The sequence below is a fragment of the Cricetulus griseus genome, chromosome 6, assembly GCF_003668045.3.
Source record: "Cricetulus griseus strain 17A/GY chromosome 6, alternate assembly CriGri-PICRH-1.0, whole genome shotgun sequence".
NCBI classification, from domain to species: domain Eukaryota; kingdom Metazoa; phylum Chordata; class Mammalia; order Rodentia; family Cricetidae; genus Cricetulus; species Cricetulus griseus.
The window spans coordinates 136,210,909-136,234,345 of NC_048599.1; the positions used below are offsets into that span (position 1 = coordinate 136,210,909).

Consider the following 23,437-nt stretch of genomic DNA (forward strand, 5'->3'; position numbering starts at 1 on the left):
GGGGAGTAGAGAATCTAAGTTTTCCTAAGGGGTGAGTGATCTAAGATAATATATAGTCTTCACTGAGGAGGAATAGTGATTTAGTCACTTAGATAAAAAGCCTACCAAATTGTCAGGCAGTGGTGGAGCACATCTTTAATCCCAGCATTCAGAGGAGTCAAAGGCAGGTAGATCTCTGTGAGTTCAAGATGGCTGGGGCTACACAGAAACCCTGTCTCAAATAACAACAAAAAAGAAGCCTACCAAAATTCAAGGCTAGCTTGAGCTAGGCAGTAAAGCTACAGCTGTAAAAGAAGGTAAGGGAGGCATGTTAGCACATTGCTGCTATACCTGCAGGGAAGACAAAGACTGGGTTATAGGGAGGCAAGGCTAGATCTCTCCTAGGCTGCCTTGTGTCTTTAAAAGTGTTCTTAAGGGGCTGGAGAAATGGGATCAGAGGTTAACAGCACTGGCTGCTCTTCCAGAGGTCCTGAGTTCAATTCCAAGCAACCACAGCTTATAACCATCCTAAAAGGAAATCGGGTGCCTTCTTCTGGCCTGCAGGCAAACATGCAGATAGAACACTGTATACATAATAAATAAAAATCTTTTAAAAAGGAAAAAGTGTTCTTAATGGGGCAGGCCCATGATCCAACAATCTCCTGAATTGGCTTTTAGTCTAGCTTCCTGCAAAGCAGTTACCTGTGATAGCAATAACAAACTCCCAATACTTAATCCCCTACCCTGCCTTTAGTCCAAACTGCGTATACACCACTAAACCTCCCCTCTCTGACTATAAACTCACCAAACTTTGGAGATAGCTTCATCTTTCAGTTTAAGCCACATACAATTCAGCTTGAATTAAATTTTATTGTGCAACAAGTAACTGCCTAAAAATGAAAGGCATTACAAGACAAGGCTTTGTCCACCATACATGGTTTCTGAGAACACAGGGTATCTACATACAAAAGTAGGCCAGGTGTGGTAGCACTGGACTTTAATCCCAGCACTCTGCAAGGCAGAGGCAGGTCGTCTCTGTAAGTTTGAGGCTGGTCTGGTCTACACAGTAAGTTCTAGGAAACTCAGGGCTATATAGAAAGACCCTGTTTTTTAAAAAAATAAATAAATAAAATGGGGGGTGAAGGAGACTTCTTTCCTCATACCATATAGAAAAGAATACACGCACAGTCTCTGCTGTCCCCCTAGCACCCCCCATCCACCCCCCACCACACACACACACACACACACACACACACACACACACACACACACGGAGAGACACATACCCCTCCTCCTCTACCTCCTGGTATTAAATGCTCAGCAATGAAGTTCTCAGCCTGACAATTCATTGCAGTCAGAACTCAACACAGAATTCCATCAGTACCAAGAACCAATTCCCCATATGGCAGGAAGGCAGAACCACCTCCTCCTAGACACCTAAATCAAATTAGCTAGATCATGTAGGAGTGGGTTGCTGAAACAGATCCCGAGGGAAAATGCAGACAACAAAAACTCCTAAAGCATACAATTCTGACAGAAGAAAGCTGGAAAACTTTAAAGATCTAGGTCATGTGAAGAATTCTCACAAATGACACCAAGGACATAGCCCCAAACATAAAATTGATAAAGTGAATTCAATCAAATGAGATATCAAACTTCAGTTCATCAAAATGAAAAATCAGGCTGTCAATGGTGGCAAGCAACTGTAAGACTAGCAGTCAGAAGTCAAGGATAAGAGCTGACCCTCTTGGATATTTAACCCAGAAACAGAAAAATGTATATACACATGAATGTGTAGTCACAATAGCTATAACTGAATAGCCCAAGACTGGACACACTAACTCAGGAGACAGAAGCATAAGGATTACTACTTTGAAGGAAGCCAACTCTGCTGAGCAATTCCAAGACACACCCTAGACACTTAAGGACCGAGGGGAGCAAGATGGGGGACAGGGGACATAAACAGACAATGATTGGATCTGTAGTTTTGGGAAAGATTAGAGTATGCCTCCCAACTGGCAAAGAGCTCTTATCCAGAAATCCTGAAACTGAGGATTTATCTCAGTGGTAGAGGGCTTGCCCACTGGATTGAAAACCAGCACTGTGTAAAAGAGAGGGGAAGGGAAACAACAGAAATCTTAAAGCTAACAAAATACTGTATCAGAAGATCTCCAGAGACCTACAAGGATAACACGATCTGACAGTCCGGGCAGTGGAGGAGAGGATGGCCTAGAAGCCCTTCCCCTAGAATGAGATTGATGACCACTCTCTATGCTATCCTAGAGTCCTCATCCAGTGGCTGATGGAAGCAGAGACAGACATCCACAGAAATACACTGAGCTGAAATCTGGAACCTAGTTGAAGAGAGGGAGGAATGAAGAACGAACGAATGGGTCTGTACCAGGTTGGAGAAACCCACAGAAACAGTTGGCCTGAAAAAGGGTAAGCATATCGACCCCAGACGCTCTTTGGGAGGCCAGTACGGGAATAATCCACCCCCCTGATCATGGATACCAATGCCCCTGCACTCCTGGGAGCCTCCGGAGGTGGACTGGCGTTTTTTCCTGGTGTGTGTGGGCGACTTCGAGAGCCCATCCCACTTGAAGGGATGCGCTCTGTCTCTGAACACATGGGAAGGGGCCTAGGCCCAGCACAGGAAGATTTGGTGGACTTGGTGGAGCCCCGGTTGGGGGCCCTACCCTGCCTGGGGAGTGGTGGGTGGATGGGGTGGGGGTAGGTTGGAGGTGGGGGAGAAGGAATGGGGGTGAGGGGAGGGAGAGGGGAATTACATGTGAAACAAGCCTGTTCCCTAACTTGAATTAATAATAATAATAATAATAATAAAAAGAGAAAAAAAATACAAAAAAAAAACAAAAAACAAAATACTGTATCATAAAAGGGCAAAAGATGTGAAAGGCATTTCTCAATCAACAGAGTTGACAAATGAGCACTGAGAAGAGCCACATTGCATTGGCAGGTGTGAGGAGGCTCAAGTTAAATCATGACAAGGTACTGGCACAGCATATTAGACCAACAAGTAACAGCAGCAGTAGTACAAACGATGGCAAAGACACCAGAAACCAGGTAGCTCCAACAGTGAAGATGGCTCAGAAAGTAATGGAGCTTGCCACCAACCCTGATGACCTGAATTCAATCCCTAAAACCCACATTTGCAAGGACAGAGACAATTCCTGCAAGCTGACATGTGACTTGAACCACATGCACGCCATGGCATGTGTGCACTGTGTACACACATACTTTCTCTCACTCATGTACAGTAAATAAAAAAGTAACTAAATAAAGTATAATTTTAGAACTTTATAAATGTTACTACTGAGAAGACTGGAAAGGGCACATGTATATCTCAATAATATTTTTGAAGCTTCTTAATAACCATTAACTTTTAACTTTCTTGGAGTTTTTTGCCTATTAGCATATTTTAATTCATGATTTTTTAAGTCTCAGGGTTTTTCCATTTACCATTAGCATATTTTAATTATACATAATAATAGGATCCATTATGATACTTTCAGACGTGTATACAACATATTTTGAGCACATTTACCACCTTTCATTACCCTTTCTTTTTTTTTTCATTATTTAATTTATTTAAAATATTTCTCTAACCACATTTTTTGAAATTTGAAAGTTATAGAAATTTTTTTTATTATTTCCAGATAACCCCTCTGTCTTCAGGGTATTTCTGGTTTTGGTTTTATTATGGCAAGGTCTCTCTATGTAACCCTAGCTGTACTGCAATTCACATCCACCCACCTCAGCCTCCTGAGCGCTACGATGAAATGTCTATACCACCTTGCCCGACTACCCTCTTTTTTTTTTTTTTTTTGGTAAAGATTTATAATTAATTATATGTAGGTGTGTAAGTTTGCATTTAAGTCTGGGGAAATCAATGCAGGTGCCTGAGGAGCCAAAGTTACAGATAGTTGTAAGTCCCTGATGTAGACGCTGGGAATGTCTGGAAGAGCAACTGTAGAAGATACAATGTTCTTGTGCTCACAGATGTTCTAGGGAAGCTGGGAATGTTAAACATGCAGGGATATCTCTTCAAAGAAAGAGATACAGAACTTGTTTTCTACCCAGAAGGTTGGAATGGATGTGGTTAAAGCCTGTTGAACTCCATGCTATCTATAGAGCCAGGCCTCCCCTGGCTCCCCAGAGTCTTATGTTTATCTTAGACTCCTCCTCCCTAGACCTTTATCTGGATTACTGTTTCTCAGTCAGTAGAACCTCCCTCCCCGCCCCCCCTCTCTCTCTCTCTGGTTTTTCATGACACAGTTTCTGTGTAGCTTTGGAGTCTGTCCTGGCATTCACTATGTAGAACAGGCAGGCCTAGAACTCACAGAGATATATAGCTGCCTCTGCCTCCTAAGTGCTGGGATTAAAGGAGTTTGCCACCACAACCCAGCCTATAGAACCCACCTTTATGGTAGACATCACAAATACTTTACAATGGGAGCAGACATGGTTAATAGCCTGGTAAACTCTGTGCTGTCTGTATGGTCAGGCCATCCAGACTCTTATGTTTATTAAGCTAGCCAAGCTGGGAATTGGGGCCCCCAGGACAAGTGCCAGCAGGTGTTCCATTAGGTTGAACCCACATGAATGCCTGGCAAGAGGACAAAACATCTGGTGGCTATGACGCTCCATACTGAAAAGTTGGCTGATGGCAAGCAGCTCCACCCTACACCCAACACAGTGACTACAGATCCACACATGGAACTTGGGCAATCTGAACCAAAACCACAAAGATAAAGACAAGCACTCTTGGAAAAATGAACATGAATACAGGCTGCTACATCCAAACAGAACTCCTCTGAAGAATCAGAATTTCTAAAAGACTGAGAAAGAATTGTAGTATCTCTCTATACCTACCCATTCATCCATCCATCCATCCATCCATCCATCCATCCATCCATCCATCTTTGTCTGTCTGTGTGTGTGTGTATGTGTGTGTGTGTGTGTGTGTGTGTGTGTGTGTGTGTGTGTGTGTGTCTGTCTATAGTGGCATATTTGTACACTGTGTGAAGATATATTGCTGTGATTGGTTTAATAAAGAGCTAAATAACAGGAGGTATAGGCAGGACTCCTGGCCAGAGAGAGGAAGTAGGAGGTGATAGATGCTCAAGGCACAGAGGAGATACCAACAAGAAACAGAGGGAATCAGACATACATGTGGTAAAAAGCCACATGGTAAAATGTGGATTAACAGAAATGAGTTATGTTGTAAGAGCTAGTTAGGAATAAGCATAAGCTATAGGTCAAGCTATCATAACTGTTAAGTCTCTGTGGCATTACTTGTGAGCTGGCAGCCCAAAGAAAAATCTGTCTATAGTCTATATGTCAAAGGTTAATAATACTAGATAACTTGTTTCCCAATCACATCTCTACCTGACTTTTTTTTTTTTTTTTTAAAGACAGTGTCCCTCACAACCTGGAACATATTGATTCAACTAGCCTGGATAGCCAGCATAACCCCAGGTCTCCTTCTATCTAGTGGCTCTAAAAGTACAGGAATGTGACACAGTATCTAGGTTTTATGTAAATGCTGGGGACTTAAACTAGGGTATTAATGCTTCCTCAGCAAGCACAATGCTCACTGAACCATCTCCCTAGTACCATAATCAGTATATTGTGTGGGATAAGATGAAATACAAGTTAGGCAAAGTGGCACATACCCACAATTCCATAATTTGGAAGGTAGGAGAAGGACTGTCAGAAATTCAAGTCATGCCTGGGCTAAGTGAGACCCTATCTCAAACCAACACATAAATACAGAACTTTTGTTAAAAATTAAAAAAACACCTTGTGGGAGTAGCATACACCTAATTTCTCAGCATGCAGGTAGCAGAGGCAGGCAGATCTCTTTAAGTTACGAAACAAGCATGGTCTACAGAACAAGTTCAAGGACAGCCAGGGATACACAGAAAAACCAACCCTGTCTTGAAGAAAAAACAAAAACAACAAGTATCAGGACTGGAGAGATGGCTCAGAGGTTAAGAGCACTGACTGCTCTTCCAGAGGTCCTGAGTTCAAATTCCCAGCAACCACATGGTAGCTCACAACCATCCGTTATGAGATCTGGTGCCCTCTTCTGGTGTGCAGATATACATGGAAGCAGAATGTTGTATACATAATAAATAAAATCTTTAAAAAAAAAAAAAACAAGTATCAAAATTTAAAAACATCAACATAAAGATCGGAATGAAAAGGGTTAAAGCATAGAGCAGGAAATAGAAAACAGGCAAGGTATGCTATACTAGGACACAAAATCCACAGTACAGTGCTCACAGAAAAGGGATTTTATGGGAAAGAAATTAACAACCACACATTCATTATGCACTCATTATGAGTTTCTGGAGCTGACATTGAAAACCCACAGACTGGCAGAGTCATAGGGAGAGGTTCCAAGAATGAAGCCCTAAAGACTATAGAGAAAACAGCAAATGGGCTGTACATGAAGGGTACTAGAAATCACAAGGGAATGTGATCAGGAATGTAGAATCCATCAAAGTTAAAACCACATCAGGAAACAAAGTAATACAATATTACAGACATTTTGAAAACATGCATCAAATACATGTGATAAAAAGCAGACTCAGAAAAAATGCAACTGGCCGAGGATTATAGGGCAGTACTGCGTTCAGTGCTAAAGTATAGAGCTCATCTTGCTCTCAGTGACTCTAAAGGTGACTTTCAGAACCTTCCAGAAATGGCAGAAGAAAAAGCAGTTTTCTGACAGGCAGCAGCGGTGCATACCAGCACTTGGAAAGCAGAAGTAGCAGGATCTTTGTGAAGTTGAGACCAGCCTGGTCTACAGAGAGAGTTCTAGAACATCCAGGTCTATTCAGAGAAAGGGGGGTTGAGGGGGACCACATACACGGACAGACACGACACACTCGGGAAGAGACAGAGACATGAAACAGTTTTCCTGACACATCTTCACAACAACAAGAAGCCTTCAGGAAAAACCTTCAAAGAAGGGCTAGTGGTATCATCTCACTTGGTTGCTTATACATCTAGATGACCACTGCCATTAACTAGTTTTTCCCTTTGTTGCACAAAAGTCTATTTGTTTTCATTAATGAAAAGGAGGTAAGATAGAAAAGAAAACAAAAATTACCAGGCCTAGGATGGACTTCGGCATGGTCTTGCGTGCCCTGTGAACCCTGACATCAGTACCCGAGGCTGTAGGCTTCCTATCCTCTGTGTCTACACTCCCTTCCCCAGGCACAGCGGGGGCTGTGGTTGGTGTCTGAGGAAGTGTATTTGGAGTCCTGCATTTACTGGTCCCTCCAGGAAGAGTTTTTGCGGCATGACCAGGAAGGGAGGAGGCTAGAGTGTTGGGAGTCCTCAAGGGCTGCCCTTGCAGGGCTGGTTTATTTAAGAAATATCCATTGCTGCCAATGACAGAAGTCTGCATGAAGTCGTCAGCTGTGACATGGTTTTGCTTTCCCACTTCTGTGTCTCTTTCTGAAAGACCATTTTCGGCCACCCGAGATGCTCTGTTGGTGCCTTCCTGCGGGCTAGCTCTTGTGCTCTCCTGAGTATGTTTGGGTGCATTTAGATGGCTGGTGTCACTACTCTTTTCGCAAGATCCATTGGTTTCTCCATCTGCAGTCATGGGATTCTCTCCTATCTGTTTCTCCGTGGAACCTTCATCAGCAGCCATAGGTGTATCTGTGAACATAGAAAAGTATCACAGCTGTACAATGTTCAATCCATATAACTATCACCATAAATTACAATTTATTTGGTCAGCATACACAAAACTGTCTATAGCGCTAGCATGTAGCTAAGTGGAAAACTCTTGCCTAACATGTGCAAGGCCCTGGGTTCAATTCTCAACACACACACACACACACACACACACACACACACACACACACACACACAAACCACATGTCTATAAAAATCATTTATTTCCTATAGAAACCAACACTACATGCTAATTTATTTCTTAAAACATTAACTTTTGGTTAAGTTTGAGGACTCAGCCTATTTCTAAAAAGGCTGTATGTTGGAGATTTAAAGGGGAAGGGAGATTAGGGGATTAAGATCACTTTTTTCTACAGAGTACCTAAGTTTGGTTCACAGCACCCACACTGGGAAGTTCCTAACTACGTTTAACTCCAAATCCAAGGGATCTGCTCAGTTGGAACCTCCAGCTCCCCTGCATGATCTGGAAAGCCACATTCCTCCCCCACCCTTCCATACTCCCTACTTCTCTCCCCCTTTCCCTCCCTCAGTTGCCAAAAAGCCCAGTTCCAAAATCTTGTAACTTGGACTACTGCAACTTTTCTCCCCTGTTGCCTCTAGCAGCCCAAATCTCTGTCTAAATTTTCAGCTTTTGAACAAACCTAGCTTGTGGCAGACATGTCATCACTGCTGGCCAACAACCTATAAAAACTCCCTGCTTTAGTTTGAGGGTGTGGCTTCTCTGGCCTTGGTCTCTGGGACTAGCAAAATAGCCTGGGAGTTACTTTGCTCAAATAAACTTGTTGTTATACTTCTCCAATTCAGATTGATCTAGCCTATTGAGTCAGTGGAGAAACTTATGGGGGGGGGGGTACTGCTGAGATTCAATTCCCTCTTCTGGCCTATCCTCATGCCCACATACCCAAACTTAGAAACACATACATAATTAAAAATGAATTTATAAAAAAGTTGCTTCAGAAGCAGCATCACAGAAACACAAAGGAAAAAAAGCAGGAGGCAAGGGGATCATATTCAGTATATTTTTGGTCTACATGTCTTCTCTTACAGGTTCAGACTCCTCTTGCTATTCTATCAAAGAGTCCGATAGAAGAAGACCTATCAGCCTGGCTTGGTAGTGCACGCCTTTAATCCCAGCACTCGGGAGGCATAGGCGGGCGAATCTCTGTTCGAGACCAGCCTGGTCTACAAGAGCTTGTTCCAGGACAGCCTCCAAAGCCAGAGAAACCCTGTCTTGAAAAACAAAAAACAAAAAACAAAAAAGAAGACCTACCAAGGGACTGACTCAAACTCACAATCAAACCCCTGGAAAGCAGGAGTACTCCAGTGGAATGCAAGGTTTACCCCTGTCCTAAGCTCTCCTTCTCATTGTACCTTTCACCTAACACTCAGGATTTACCATTTATATTAGTTATCTGCTGTTCTAAGAATACAATTTCTAAAAAAGCTGAGACTATTCCTCTCAGCATATAAACAAGGCTAGGGAGTAACATATCAATATATCCTTTCTGAATAAAAAAATAGCCATTAGAAACTTTTTAAACCCTTAGCAAAACAAAATATGTAAAAACTTTCCTTGGGGGTTATATAGCAAATTCTGGAACCAGTGTATACTCAGTCAGAAACATTTTATTAATTCCATGTCAACAGAAATAACACAAATATAAAATGTTTGGCACATAAAGAAGGGGTTGAGTGAAAGCACCAGACAACAGAAAGAAATGCAAAGGGAGCAATGAAGAGACAGGCTGCCCAACTCATCTGATCAAGACAAGCACAAAGTCAGACTGCTGTTTTCAGAATTAAGTGGCATGGCTGGACTGTAGCTCAGTGGTACAGTACTTGCCCAGAATACGAACTGCCTGTGTTGATTACAAGTACTGCCAAAACAAAGAAGAAAAGAAAAAAGAATGCTATTTCTTAGGTCTGGAGATATGGCTCAGAAGAGCACTGGCTGTCCTTTCAAAGGTTTTGAGTTCAATCCCCACCACAGCATGGTGGCTCACAACCATCTGGTGCCCTCTTCTGGTGTGCAAGCATATATGCAAGCAGAACACTACATACATAATAAATAAATGAATCATTAAAAAAAAAGAATGTCATTTCTCTATATCAATATTAGCCTAAAAATATAAGAAAGCCATGTATGGTAGGGTACATGCTTAATCCCAGCACTCAGGAAGCTAAGGCCTCCTAGACATCCAGAACTGCGTAACAGAAACGCTGTATCAAAAGGGCATATTAGTGTGTGTGTGTGTGTGTGTGTGTGTGTGTGTGTGTGTGTGTGTGTGTGTTTATGTAGGAAAAATAGGATATTTACAAAAGGAAGATACAAAATAAACAAACATACATACATACATACACACTTTAAGCCAAATTACTACATGCCTATTTACAGAAAAAACATTAAGAGAGAATGTTCTGGAGCCAGGCAGTAGCAACGTACACCTTTAATCCTAGTACTTGGCAGGCAGAGGTTAAGTGGATCTCTTTGAGTACAAGGCCAGCCTGGTCTACAAAGTAAGTTCCAGGACAGGCTTTGAAGCTACAGAGAAACCCTGTCTCAAAAATAAAAAGAGAGAGAATGTTCTGGAACCAAGTAGCAAAATAAAGAAGCTGAAGTCCCCTCAAATTTAGAAATTCAGTGATATTTTAATTAGAATGCCAATTAGTATTATTAAAGAACTCTATGACTTAAGCTAAAATAAAAAGGAGTATACTTCCAAAAAAGGTATGTATGTCATGAAAATGAATAGTAGAGGCAAGGAAAACAATCTCCCTACAAAGAAAAATCACATGGCCCAGCCTAAATCCGTAACATGGATTTAGTAGAGGCAGAGCACTGAGAACAAAAGGCACATTTTCCACAGGCCTGTTTGGGTGCAGCTGAGGGTACACTGTAGTCCAAATGGCGAGCCTTAGCCAGACTGTGACATGTCCAAGTCCTGCATGGTTTGTATCTCAAAGTTCATAGAAAAAATGTAGAGAAACAGGTAGTGGTGCATGAACAGGAAATTCATAGAACATCATGAAGGCCCATAAATAAGTATGGAATTAAAGAGTAATTATACAATTACAATTCAGTAGCTTTTTTGTTGTAGTATAAAATATTAGACTATGGGCTGAGGAGAAGGCTCAGCTGTTAAGACCACCAGTGGCTCTTCCAAAGACCTGGGTTCAATTACCAGCACCTACATAGCAACTCACAACTGTTCAACTCCAGTCCCAGGGGATGGAACATCTTCTTCTGGCCTTCATGGAACTGCACACACATGTACAAAGATTAACATTCAGGAAAAACCACCCCCCCAAAATTTTTAATTGTTTCAAAAAGAAACTACACTATACAGACCAGGCTAGCCTCAAAAGCATAGATATGCATTTGACACTGTCTCCCAAGTGTTGGAACTAAAATGTGTACCACCATGCCTGAACTAATTTCTTATACTAAAACAACAAGAACAAAAATTTCCCTGAATTGACAGGTAATATATTCTCAGGTTAAAAATGCCTATAAACAAACAAACAAACAAACAAACAAAATGCCTATAAACAGTCCCCACCACAAAGCCAAACTTGCCTAAGGGTTAATGAATCAAGTATCTCAAAAAAGAAACAAATCTAACACTTACTTTTAAAACAAATAATCAGACTCATCATATTTAACCCACCCATGAAAGCATTCAAAATACCTATCATCCAATCAAAACTAGATATGCAAAATGACACAATTTTTGTCCAAAGGTAAGGTTCTCAGAGGTAACAGGTAAAGTGATTAAAGGGAACATGCATGTGGGGAAGCATGGATGAAGACGGCTTTCCATGTCTAGCTACCCAAACAGACCTCCAGAGATGAGAACCCAATACATGAAGAAAATTACCGTGTGGTGAAACAGTAGATCAAACACAACACAAGATGGAGATCCCAAAGATACAGACTAAGAACCTATACAAAGAAAAAAAACTAAAAAGCAAATGAGCTGAAACTTAGTTAACAATAAAGCAATGTTACATACCTGAACAAAGAAAAAAAATATATTTGAAAAAGCTAACAGTTTTAAAATATAGCTATCAAGCACGGTAAACAGAAACACCCTAAACCAATGCACAACATAATCAATGTGTATAAAAATTAAAATTAGCCAGATGTGGTGACACAGGCCTTTAATCCCAGAATCCAAGAAGCAGAAGCAGGTGGTCTACACAGAGTTCCAGGCTAGCTGGGACTACATAGTGAGACCCTATGTTGTCTAGTTTTGAAACAAAAACAACAACAAATAAGAAAACAGTGGGGGGGGATAAGAAAGGGCAAACTATTACATACACACACACACACACACACACACACACACACACTCTCTCTCTCTCTCTCACACTCACAAATAATGATGCGTCACATATAAAGAAAAAGATAAATACAGATAGATACATATTTCAGATTAAACCATCAGTAAGGCAAAAGGCAATAGAACATCATCTTTAAACTTCAAATATGCCAGTGAGATAACAAGAGCTGAGATTAATCTCTGTGCTGGAGTTTTAATTGCCAATCTGATTCAGTCTAGAATAACATGGGAAGAATCTATTATATTTCTGGTTGTAAGCCTAGCCTTAACTGCTGAGCCATCCATCTCCATCTCCCATCGCCCAGGAAGAAAGTCTTAAATACAGAATTTTTTTTTTATATATATGTGCATATATATATATGTTTTTTTGTTGGTTTTGAGACAGGGATTCTCTGTGTAACTTTGGAGGCTATCCTGACACTCACTCTGTAGACCAGGCTGTCCTTGAACTCACAAATATCCTCCTGCCTCTGCCTCTCCAGTCCTGGGATTAAAGGCATACACAACCAACATCCAGCATTAAATAATGAATTACCTAGATCAGGCTGGCCTATAGGCATAATTGTGTAGGACTGTCTTAGTTGTTAATTGACCATGGGGTAGCATCATTTTATGGAATGGAAGCAGGACTGTCTCAGAGAAAGTCAGCTGAAAGACAGCAAATAAGCAAGCAAGAGAGGTGTGTTTTAATTCTCTGTTCTTGGTTGTGAATGTGACTGATAGAACTAGCAGCTGGAGTTCCTGCCACGACTTCTGCAAAATGATAGTCAAAAACCTGGAATTTAAACCCTTTTCTCCCTTAAGCTGCATTTTGTTATCATGTTTTATTAGAGCAACAGAAATAATACCAGGACAATCCACTCACAGAAAAGCCTTATTTATAAGGCTTTTTTTTATAAAGTTTATCATGCAAACCTAAAACAGAAGAAAACCGTGTGTGTGTGTGTGTGTGTGTGTGTGTGTGTGTGTGTGTGTGTGTGTGTGTGTGTGTGTGTGTGTGTGTGTGTAAGAGACAGAGAAGGAGAATTCAGAAGCCTAAAAAAGGTGCTGGATCCCTTGGAGCTACAACTGAAGATAGTTGTTTGTGAGTCACCTGACATGGGTGCTGGGAACCAAACTCCAGTTCTCTGGAAAAGCAACAAGTGCTCTTCTTAAACATTAAGCAATCTCTTAACCACTGAGCCATCTCTCCAGCCCAATACCCAGACTTCTTGCAGAAGAGCCTGCCTCCAGGAAACACCCGCACACTATCCTCTCCACACCCACACTCAATCTCTACTTCACTATGATCAAAATGCCATATAAATGGAGTCACATAGCCAAGCAGGACAGCCAGGCTTACACAGAAAAACCCTGACTCAAAAACAAACAAACAAACAAACAAACAAACAAAACAAAGCAAGCTGGAAGGTGGTGGTGCACGCCTTTAGCCCCAGCACTTGGAAGGCAGAGGCAGGCATAGCTCTGTGAGTTTGAGGCCAGCCTGGTCTACAAAGCTATACACGGAGAAACCATGTCTCAAAAAAGAAAGAAAACAAACAAACAAACAAACAAAAAGCCTTTAGACTGGCTTTTTTCATTTTCCAAAATACACGTATACTATGTCCATGTTGTTGCATGGATCACACTTGTATGTCACAACTATTCCAGTATGTTATCAGATAGTCAGACAGGGTCTGGGTATATGTTCCAGTGTCTTAAATAAAAGATGCTACAATTGTCAGTTTGATTACTCACTTTTTATTGTCCAGCTGCACCTTTTTTTTTTTTTTTTGGTGAGGGGGGTTCTCTATAGCTTTGGAGTCTATCTTGGAACTCATTATGTAGACCAAGCTGACCTACAGAGATTCACCTACCTCTGCCTCCCGAGTGCTAGATAAAGGTATGTGCCACCACCACCTGGCTCCAGCTGCACTTTTAAAACAAGGATACACAAAATATTTGATTTCCATACTTTGACAAGATTTTCCTTCTCTGGCAGATCTTTTGCGTGTGTGCGTGCATGAGTGCGTGCATGCGTGCATGCCTGTGTGTATCTATTCAGGAATGGGAGAGATAAAAAAATTACACTATGATCCTAGGTCAATTCCAAGAAAGTCAAAAGGCTGGAAGAGATAATAAAGGAGTGCATGCAGCAAAGCCCCCTCTCCTGTTGGCCCTTACCTTCCCTTAGCAGCTCAGTTTTCATGCAGCAATCCTGTTTGGTCTCTTGCTTGGCCAGAACTGCCTGCTGGAGAGGAAAGAAAAAAGACAACAAGCATCAACCAGGATACATCAGGGTTATCTTCAAATCAAGAAAGTTATAAAAGTCAACATCTTTCCAAATAGGGTTTACTAGCCCATGGATTAGCACAATCACCTCTAGGAAGAGGGCTGGCATTCAGAAAAAAAATCCCCGGGACAGTGTGCCTAGTCTGCCAGTACTGAACAGCATTTTTTTTTGGGGGGGGGGGGGGGTGAGACAGGGTCTCTCTGGAGATCAGGCTGGTCTGGAACTCACAGAGATCCGCCTGCCTCTGCCTCCCAAGTGCTGGGATTAAAGGCGTGCACCACCAACGCCACCAACAACCAGAACAGCATTCTTAAGATTGTGTTTATATCCTGCTTGCATAGCTAGAAATCTGAAATGCTTTGGCTCTATTACAGCAATTTACTTTGATATGCATGTTAGCTCTTTTCATTTACTTTAAAAAACGAATTCTGTTAATGCTTTTCAAGTATTTCAAGTACACACAAAAAAGCAACAGAATGGGTGGGGTTAAGAGTATGGGCTGGGGCTAGAGAGATGGCTTAGAGGTTAAGAGCACCGGCTGCTCTTCCAGAGGTCCTGAGTTCAATTCCCAGCAACCACATGGTGGCTCACAACCATCCGTTATGAGATCTGGTGCCCTCTTCTGGTGTGCAGATGATATACATGGAAGCAGATTGTTGTATACATAATAAATAAATACAATCTTTAAAAAAACAAAAGAGTATGTGCTGTTCTTCCAGAGGACTGGAGTTCAGCTCCAGTGTTCCGTGAGGTGGCTTATAAACTGCTCTAAGTCCAGCATCAGGGGAATCTAATGCCCTCTTCTGTACACCAAGTATAATATACCAACTACAAAAAATTTCTCCCTCGGATCTCAGGCTAGACCACCCCATCTTCTCAGAAGAACCCACAGTGGTTTTTAGTGTAGTCTAAGGACAATAGGACCAGAGTTTTTGGGTTTTTTTTTTTTTTTTTTGGTTGTTGTTGTTGTTATTTGTTTTATTGAGACAGGGTTTCTTTGTGTAGTCCTGGCTGTCCTGGAACTAGCTCTTATAGACCAGGCTGGCCTTGAACTCAGAGATCCATCTGCCTCTGCCTCCCAAGTGCTGGGATTAAAGGTGGGCAACACAGGCGCCACCACCACCTGCGGAAAACATTCTTCCTAACTGCAATGAAAATACCAAAAAACCAAACCAAAGGGCATTCATTACCTCAACTATATGGAAAAATTCACAACCAATCTTGACAAAGTCAGTGCCTCATTTGATGAACTTGATGGGCACATCCTACACATTTTTGTAATTTCCTGCATGATGTTATAACCTGGAGCCAATTACATGAAATGCACGACAAATTACAGCTGAGGAACCCTATAGAAAACAGGTGACCTTTCACACTTAGGAGGTCACAGACTCAAAATTGCAAAGATTTCCTCTCACAGTTTCTCTTCCAGTCTTAAGTCACCAGTCCTTAAGATTGCTTTTCAAGCCAGGCAGTGATGATGCATGCCTTTAATCCTAGCACTTGGGAGGCAGAGGCAGGTGGATCTCTGTGAGGCCAGCCTAATCTATAGAGCAAGCTGTTAGACCATGAAACCCTGTCTCGAATATATATATATATTTCAAAACTGCTCATCCAGAAGCTGAAGAGGTAGGTCAGTAGCTCTTCTGGAAGAGCCCTGTTTGATTCCAGAGGACCTGGATTCAATTCCCAGTGCCCACATGATGGTTTACAACAGTCTGTAACTCCAGTCCCAGGGGATCTGACATTCTCTTCTGGTCTCTCCAGACATTCACAGATACACACGCAAGCAAAACATGCACTGCATCAAATAAATTATAAGGTAAGATAAGACTCACAAACTTTTTTTTTTAACTATTATGTTGTATGTTTTGTGTATGAGCATATAGACACACAGGTGGAGATCAGACTGTGTGTGTGTGTGTGTGTGTGTGTGTGTGTGTGTGTGTGTGGTGCAGGTATGTCTTCAGAAATCAAAGGACAACTTGAAGGAGTCAATTCTCTCTTCCTACCATGTGAGTCCCAAGGACTCATTGTTTTTAAATAAAGGCAACATATACGTGCCATTTCAATTGAATGAACTTCCTTCATGAATGGCAGAAAAGTTACCAGTACCTATTTATCAAGTCTAACATAAAAACAACTTTGCCGGCTGGAGAGATGGCTCAGAGGTTAAGAGCACCAACTGCTCTTCCAGAGGTCCTGAGTTCAATTCCCAGCAACCACATGGTGGCTCACAACCATCCGTTATGAGATCTGGTGCCCTCTTCTGGTGTGCAGATATACATGGAAGAAGAATGTTGTATACATAAATAAATAAAATCTTAAAAAAAAAAACAAAACAACAACTTTGCATCAAATACAATGTCATAATACAGTTAATCTAAATTTCACAACAAATACAAAATGCTTTTTAAAAAAAGAATCTTTTCTATTAGTCAGTATATATCATTAAACTAAAATTTTCCATATATTATTACCACCAAATTTATTAAAAGGACAACTGCTACCTTTCCAGAAAGATGACAAAAGCATTCCTGGTATTTAACTGCCTGTTCTTACATTATTTCATTGTATCTGCACACCGTGCATCCTGACATCACCTAACAAACATGACACCTTCCTGCACAGGTAAAGCTCTCCATGTCAGCCTTCCAGCTACTTGCTCATCTATTTCTGCCAAATGGCTGATTTTGCATTTTACAAAAAGAAGAAGAAGAAGAGGAGGAGGAGGAGGAGGAGGAGGAGGAGGAGGAGGAGGAGGAGTTGTTTAAGGAAGAGAAATATAGAAACTGAGATGCTGACCTTTGCAAGATTCCTAAAATTCAAACAAAAACAAATACAGAGTAGATGAAATTAGGATAATGTGTATTAAATGTGCTCAAAGACAAAAGTCTTTGAAAATATTAGTATCTCAATAAATTTTAAGTGCCCTCCCCAGTCACACACCTTTTTTTATTTTGTTTTGGTTTTCATTTTTTGTTTTTGAGGTGGCATCTTACTATGTGTAAGGGCTGGCCTCATACTTGCAATCCTACTTCCTCAGTCTCCCAAATACCAGAATTACAGTGTCTCCACTCATATCTGGCTTAACTTTGTAAACTGTAATTTTATAGACAGGGAAGAACAAGAGTCTTTGGTATGCGGCTACCAGGGAACCCGACAACAAAATAGGGACTTTGGACTGAGTGGTGAAAATTCCAAGCAAGAAGTACCCTGCCCAACTGCAGCTAAGCCTCCAAACACTGGCTTTCGAGAAAGCAGTAGAACTCACAGACAAGTGTGTACAAGCCTATAGGCCACTCTCCATCTTCAAGCCTGCCTACCAGGACCCTCTAAGCTTTGTCACATCCCTTCACATGTCATTTCCCACCTTCCTCTTGAAGCCACTGGCACATCTGGTTACGTAACTTAAAGATCACACAAATGCAGAGAAGGTTAATCATAACTGCTGCACAGGTCTTATACTTAAAAGAAGTCTAGGCCACTTGAGGAGAAATCAAGATATAGGGTTCCTTATTAGTAGAACAAGGCTGGAAGATAAGAGCGGCTGAATACATCTCCTATGAAAGGAAGAGAGGGAAGAAGTGAAGAGAGTGTTTCTGTAGAAACTGACACCTTTTGCACTTTAGCCTCCAAGTATTTCTACCCACTATTTGTACTGGAGAACAGGTCAGCTTTACCATGTCTACCTATGGCTAATGATAGCCACAGAGCAGGAAATCATTAAGGAAGGGAAATTAGCTGCACTCCATAAACTTGTTCTGGGAATTTTACAGGTGAGTATGATCGTAGGAATGGGGGGGAAAGGTTTGAGGAAGACTCTTTTCCCTATACAGAAAGCATAACCAGCTGGACTGTCTTCACACACAAGGCAAAGATCACCCTCTCTACCAGAGAGCAGAGACTTTGGATTCTAGTAAAAATAAGAAAAATGTCAATGTGGTGGCTTGAAAGAAAATGGCCGTATGGATCATACGGGGTGGCACTGTTACAAAGAGTGGCCTTGTCAGAAGAAGTATGTCACTGGGGGCAGGCTTTGAGGTTTCAAGTGCTCAAGCCAGGACTCAGAGATTCTCTCTTTCCATTGCCTGTCAAACCAGATGTAGAACTTCTCAGCTACCTCTCCAGCACCATGGCTGCCTACACACAGCTACACTTCCCACCACATGTGGATAATATGGACTAAACCTCTGAACTATAAGGCAGCCCCAATTAAATGCTTTCCTTTATAAGAGTTGCTGTGGTCACGGTGTCTCTTCACAGCAATAAAACCCCAACTAAGAGTCAAAATCTCGCTTGCCTCTGACTTTCTGCCTCAGTTCAGCTAGGTACTCAAGGGTTAGAGTTAGCACCTCCTCAAGAACTGAGTACCAAGGAAATATGCAAGATGTAAAGAGTTCTCCAAAGCAGGAACATCTTTAGCTCGGCTATCAGAGACTCAAAGCACTCTTCTTCCCATAAGTCTCCACACACCAGCTAATTATCAGGGGGTCGGGAGGAGGAGGGGAGCACTTTCAATGTTTAAGTTTTTTTGTTTTTTTTTTTTACCCTTTTTGTCTTTTTGTTTCTTCCCTTGGCAAAGAGTCTATTCCTAAATTTGGAAAATATAACTGATATCCAAAGTAACCCCAAAATTACATTTAAGGAATTTCAAAACTACCTTCTACACTGATGCCAACAAATCAGATAAGGCTGGTTATAAAGCAGGTGAAGTAAGTAAAGTAGTTCAAAGTCCGTATACATCTGTACAGAAGGCAGAATTATATGCAATTCTCATGGTGCTTATGAATTTTACAGAACCTCTTAATATAGTTACTGATTCCCAATATGCAAAGAGAGTCATCTTACACATTGAGACTGTAGAATTTGTTCCTGATAATACAGAATTAACCTCGTTGTTTCCACAGTTACAGGAAACAATCAGAAACAGAAATAATCCTCTATACATTACACATATCAGATCCCATACGGGTCTGCAAGGCCCACTAGCACAAGGCAATGATGAGATTGATAGTTTATTAATTGGTAGTGTGCTAGAAGCCTCAGAATTTCTTAAGAAACATCATGTAAATAGCAAAGGTTTAAAAAAGGACTTTTCCATCACTTGGCAACAAGCCAAGGAGATAGTGAGAAACTGTCTTTTTATAACCAAACTCCACTGCCAGCAGGCTGTAATCCTAAAGGCATTCGGAGGAATGAGATCTGGCAGATGGATGTCTTTCACTTTACAGAATTTGGAAATTTGAAATATGTGCATCATACTATAGACACATTGTCAGGGTTCCAATGGGCTACTGCTCTCAACTCTGAAAAAGCTGATTCTGTTATTACACACCTGCTAGAGGTGATGGCAGTTATGGGTATACCTGCACAAATAAAAACTGACAATGTTCCGGCATGTCCCCACAAAAATGGAACAGTTTTTCAAATATTATAACATAAAGCATGTCACCGGTATACCACACAATCCTACAGGACAAGCAGTGGTTGAGAGATCTAATAGAACACTTAAGGAAATGCTCCATAGACAATGCTGGGAAGACAAAACCCTGAAACATAGGTTGCATAATGCCTTATTATTTTTTTTTTAGCCAGGCAGGACACTTGAGTTTATTCAGTTGGTCTAAAAGCAGATGTTAGGCCTCTTGAAGGTGAAACGTGGCTTGTGCAAGCACAGCAACACACAGTAAGGAAGCAGGAACTCTGTCTTGGAGCACTGGAACTGCTTGACAGCCGGCCGTCGGCAATTGCCCTCTGAAATCACCCACAGTGGGGCCTCAGGTCAAAACTCTGCAAGTGCATGATCTCCCCAGATGACTTCTTCTTCTTCTTCATCTTCTTCTTCAGCTTTGACCAAAATCAGAACTTGGCCACTACCACATGGTTTGGTGCAGAGATGCGCCTAAGGTATAAAGGATGGTGTGTGGCACTTCGGGGTGGGCAAGCAGCGCCCCACCGCCCTGTACACCCAAAGGGTGCCTGAGGACTACTATGGTGGAGCCATCCTCTTTCGCTGCCTGCCACAAAAGGAAGTGCTGCTTTCAGGGCAGGCTCTCACCAAGGAGCCGCATAATGCTTTATTGACACTAAACTTTCTTAATGCCAATGAAAAAGGACAAACAGCTCCAGAAAGACACTGGACTACAGAAAAAACTGCTGAACTGAATCAACCAGTATACTTCAAAGATGTACTGACCTCAGTATGGAAGCCTGGACATGTGTTATGTTGGGGTAAGGGTTTTGCATTTGTTTCCACAGGAAAAGAAAAACTTTGGATACCATCAAAGTTGATCAAAATTCGAGTTGAAAAAGACAAACTTCTCAACAAGGACAAGTGACAGGTAGGTATTTAGCTGGATAGAAACCTCATAAAGGAAAGGGAAACGCTTTGCTTCTATCTTCACAGGAAAACTAATCTCCAGAAGTCCAAGAACACTACAAGGGTAGATGCTTAAGAAAAGATGGTAGCTATAGCCATCAAACAAAAGGAACGTGCCATACAGTAAACTTTACAGCTGTTTCTCAACTCTTTCTCTTTATTTTTCTAGTCCCTATTCAAGTAAATCAATGCTGGATTTAGAGTTGGATTTGGCTTCCCTCCTCTAAAATCCAAGCACATTGTTTAACTAAACTTTAGAGTTTCTGTATTATATCAACAAGCCAATTGATGTAATAGAGAATAAGAGAATTTGGGGACTGTCTTGGCTCTTTCCCTCAAGGTGTAGTACACGGTCTCATAATCATTATTTTTTCACGATTGCCTTTGCCAGCATGAATACATATACAAGCAAACATTTTTCTGCTAATACTTATGCTTGAGTCCCACACAGCCAATGAAGACCTGCCTGACAGCAATCCCTGGACTCTCCTGAAGGAAATTGAGCCATACCTCCTAGACTGCACTGGATACAACTTACTCCATTTCAACTGACACTCCAACCAGAGCTTCGAGTACTGACTTCAATCAAGTTGAGGATTTCAACCAAGCAAATCCCATCTAACATGGACTGGATATAATCCATTAGAGACTTTTACCATACTAACATTTTCTTCCCACAGGACCCCACGAAGCTACCGTCGTCCCATTTCAGCAGGAAGTAACTTGGAGGATGCTATGCCCCACATCCCCCATTATTGTCTATTAGGGTAGTGTAAGCCTAGTTAAGGATAACTTACTATTGTTTAGGGTTGGGATTGGAAGGAGATGTTCAGGTTTGGACACCTCTTTCAGATGACTTTAGGGTTTAGCTGAAATAGAATGTGCAATAGCAGATTATTGTATCTTCTTGTAATTCACCTTTATGATTGTTAATTTTGGATACTTTATACTGTTAAGTTTTAATCCACTTTTAGACTAAAAAGGGAATTGTAGGGAGACACCATAACCATGCCTCTTAAGGGCTGGCTACAGGTGTGCCTGACCATGCCTGTCAGGGCGTGGTCAAGGTGAGGTCAGAATGAAGCATAATAGGTTTTTAAGGGGCCACAAGGCACATGGGGACCCTTCTCTCTGGCCTGCCTGCCTTGTGGTCCCTGGCACGCTCTGGCTTGCGTTTGGCTGGTGTTTATCTGAATAAAGATATCTTAACCTTACGGACTATGGATCGGCTCTCGATATAGCCCAATGTCAAAGGCTTCCAAGCCCAAGATCTAGACTCATGAACCAGAAAAAATGCCACACACATACTAATGTATCTTATATGAGCATTACTGTTATCTAAACCACTAAACTGTATGGTTGGATCTTATGTGGCAATCTTCCGTCTACCCTCCTAACTACTACAGATGCCTCCCAGTGGGAAAAGGGAAGCTAAAACATGAAAAATGAAAGACCCAGAGACTGATATTGGGATTCAAGCTTCAAGTTGAAGATCAGAAAAGCAAAGCAGTGGCCACTAACTTTCACCTCTAGCTCAGGCTAAAAGGGCTTATCCATGAATGAGCTCTTCACCAAGTCTCATCATACTGTTGCCTCTCCTGGGTGTGGCTGGAGAATAAAAAGCCTCTCTGAGACTTTGCTTCAGTCTTATATACTTCCCTAATGTTGGGATTAGGTGTCAGCTATAATTCTTTTTTAGACTGATTTACTCTTGTGTAGATTTGGGTGGCCTTGGACTCACAGAGATCAGTCTATTTCTTAATCTTGAGTCCTAGGATTAAAGGTGTGTGCCAACACCAGCTTCAAGCTGTTGGGATTAAAGGTGTGTGCCTGGCTTCTATGGCCTATGGCTGATTTTGCTTTCTGAATCCTCAGGTAAGCTTTAATAAATCATAAACCGTATCTCACCACAGGAAGCTATCTGTGTTGCCAGCAGGAGTCTAGCACACAGAATTCATTTGACAACCCAAATTCTAAATGCACTGGCCACTAATGTCCTGGGCTGTATGTCCTGGCCTAAATAGCCCTGTCTATATCTACAGGAAATGTAATTACAGAAAAGATGAGCAAATCAATTATTTAAGCAATTAAACTGGCTGTCATAACCAAATCTGAAAAGGATAGTCACTAGGCAGGAACAAAGTCAAGTACACAGCCTGTAGCCCTTCTACTACAAACACCCTTTAACGTAAGAAAACAAAACACAGAAGCTACATAGTTATGGGAGCACAAGCCTGTAATTACTAGGAACAGAAAGGCTAAGACAGGAGGATCAGTAGTTTGAGTCCAACCTGGGCTACATAATGAGACTGTGCCTCAAACAAAAAGCTGTAAAACTCAGCTATAACTAGAATGAGCTCTGACATGGCTGGTAGGCAAAGAGGTATTTGATCCAAAGGAATCCAGCAGAGAGTTAAATGAAACATGTACATGTTAATCTGACTTCCCCTTAGTCTTGCAAGTGAAAACATATTTCCAGCCACGCACAAGTTTGTGGCATTCTACTCTTTCGGTTTGTTTGTTGCTGTTTTGTTTGTTTCCCACCATTTTTTACTTTTATTTTATTGAATTGTATTTTATTTTAGAACTGAAAGATTGAATTCTGGACATGGCCCATGCTAGACAAGTTTTCTTCTATTGAGCTATATTCACAGCTATCTTTCTACATTAAAAAAAATTTAAACAGGCGTTGGTGGCGCAAGCCCTAGTCCCAGCACTCGGGAG

The 23,437-nt window shown here is 41.4% G+C and overlaps 1 protein-coding gene across 10 annotated transcripts in view; it reads right to left on the reverse strand.

Annotated features, from left to right (window-relative positions):
- The window catches only part of Ehmt1 (euchromatic histone lysine methyltransferase 1), a 143,154-nt gene that overhangs the window by 82,964 nt on the left and 36,753 nt on the right, over positions 1 to 23,437 (reverse strand). For 8 of the 10 annotated variants that reach the window (XM_027422793.2, XM_027422796.2, XM_027422797.2 and 5 more), the window contains exons 2-3: positions 14,223 to 14,289; positions 7,121 to 7,677 (exon numbers count right to left, since the gene is read on the reverse strand). In XM_027422793.2, the coding sequence (XP_027278594.1) occupies positions 7,121 to 7,677; positions 14,223 to 14,289 (624 nt within the window). Of the gene's footprint in view, positions 1 to 7,120; positions 7,678 to 11,594; positions 11,619 to 14,222; positions 14,290 to 23,437 lie in introns of those variants that run through there. The other 2 variants (XM_027422790.1, XM_035447125.1) reach the window with 2 other exon arrangements.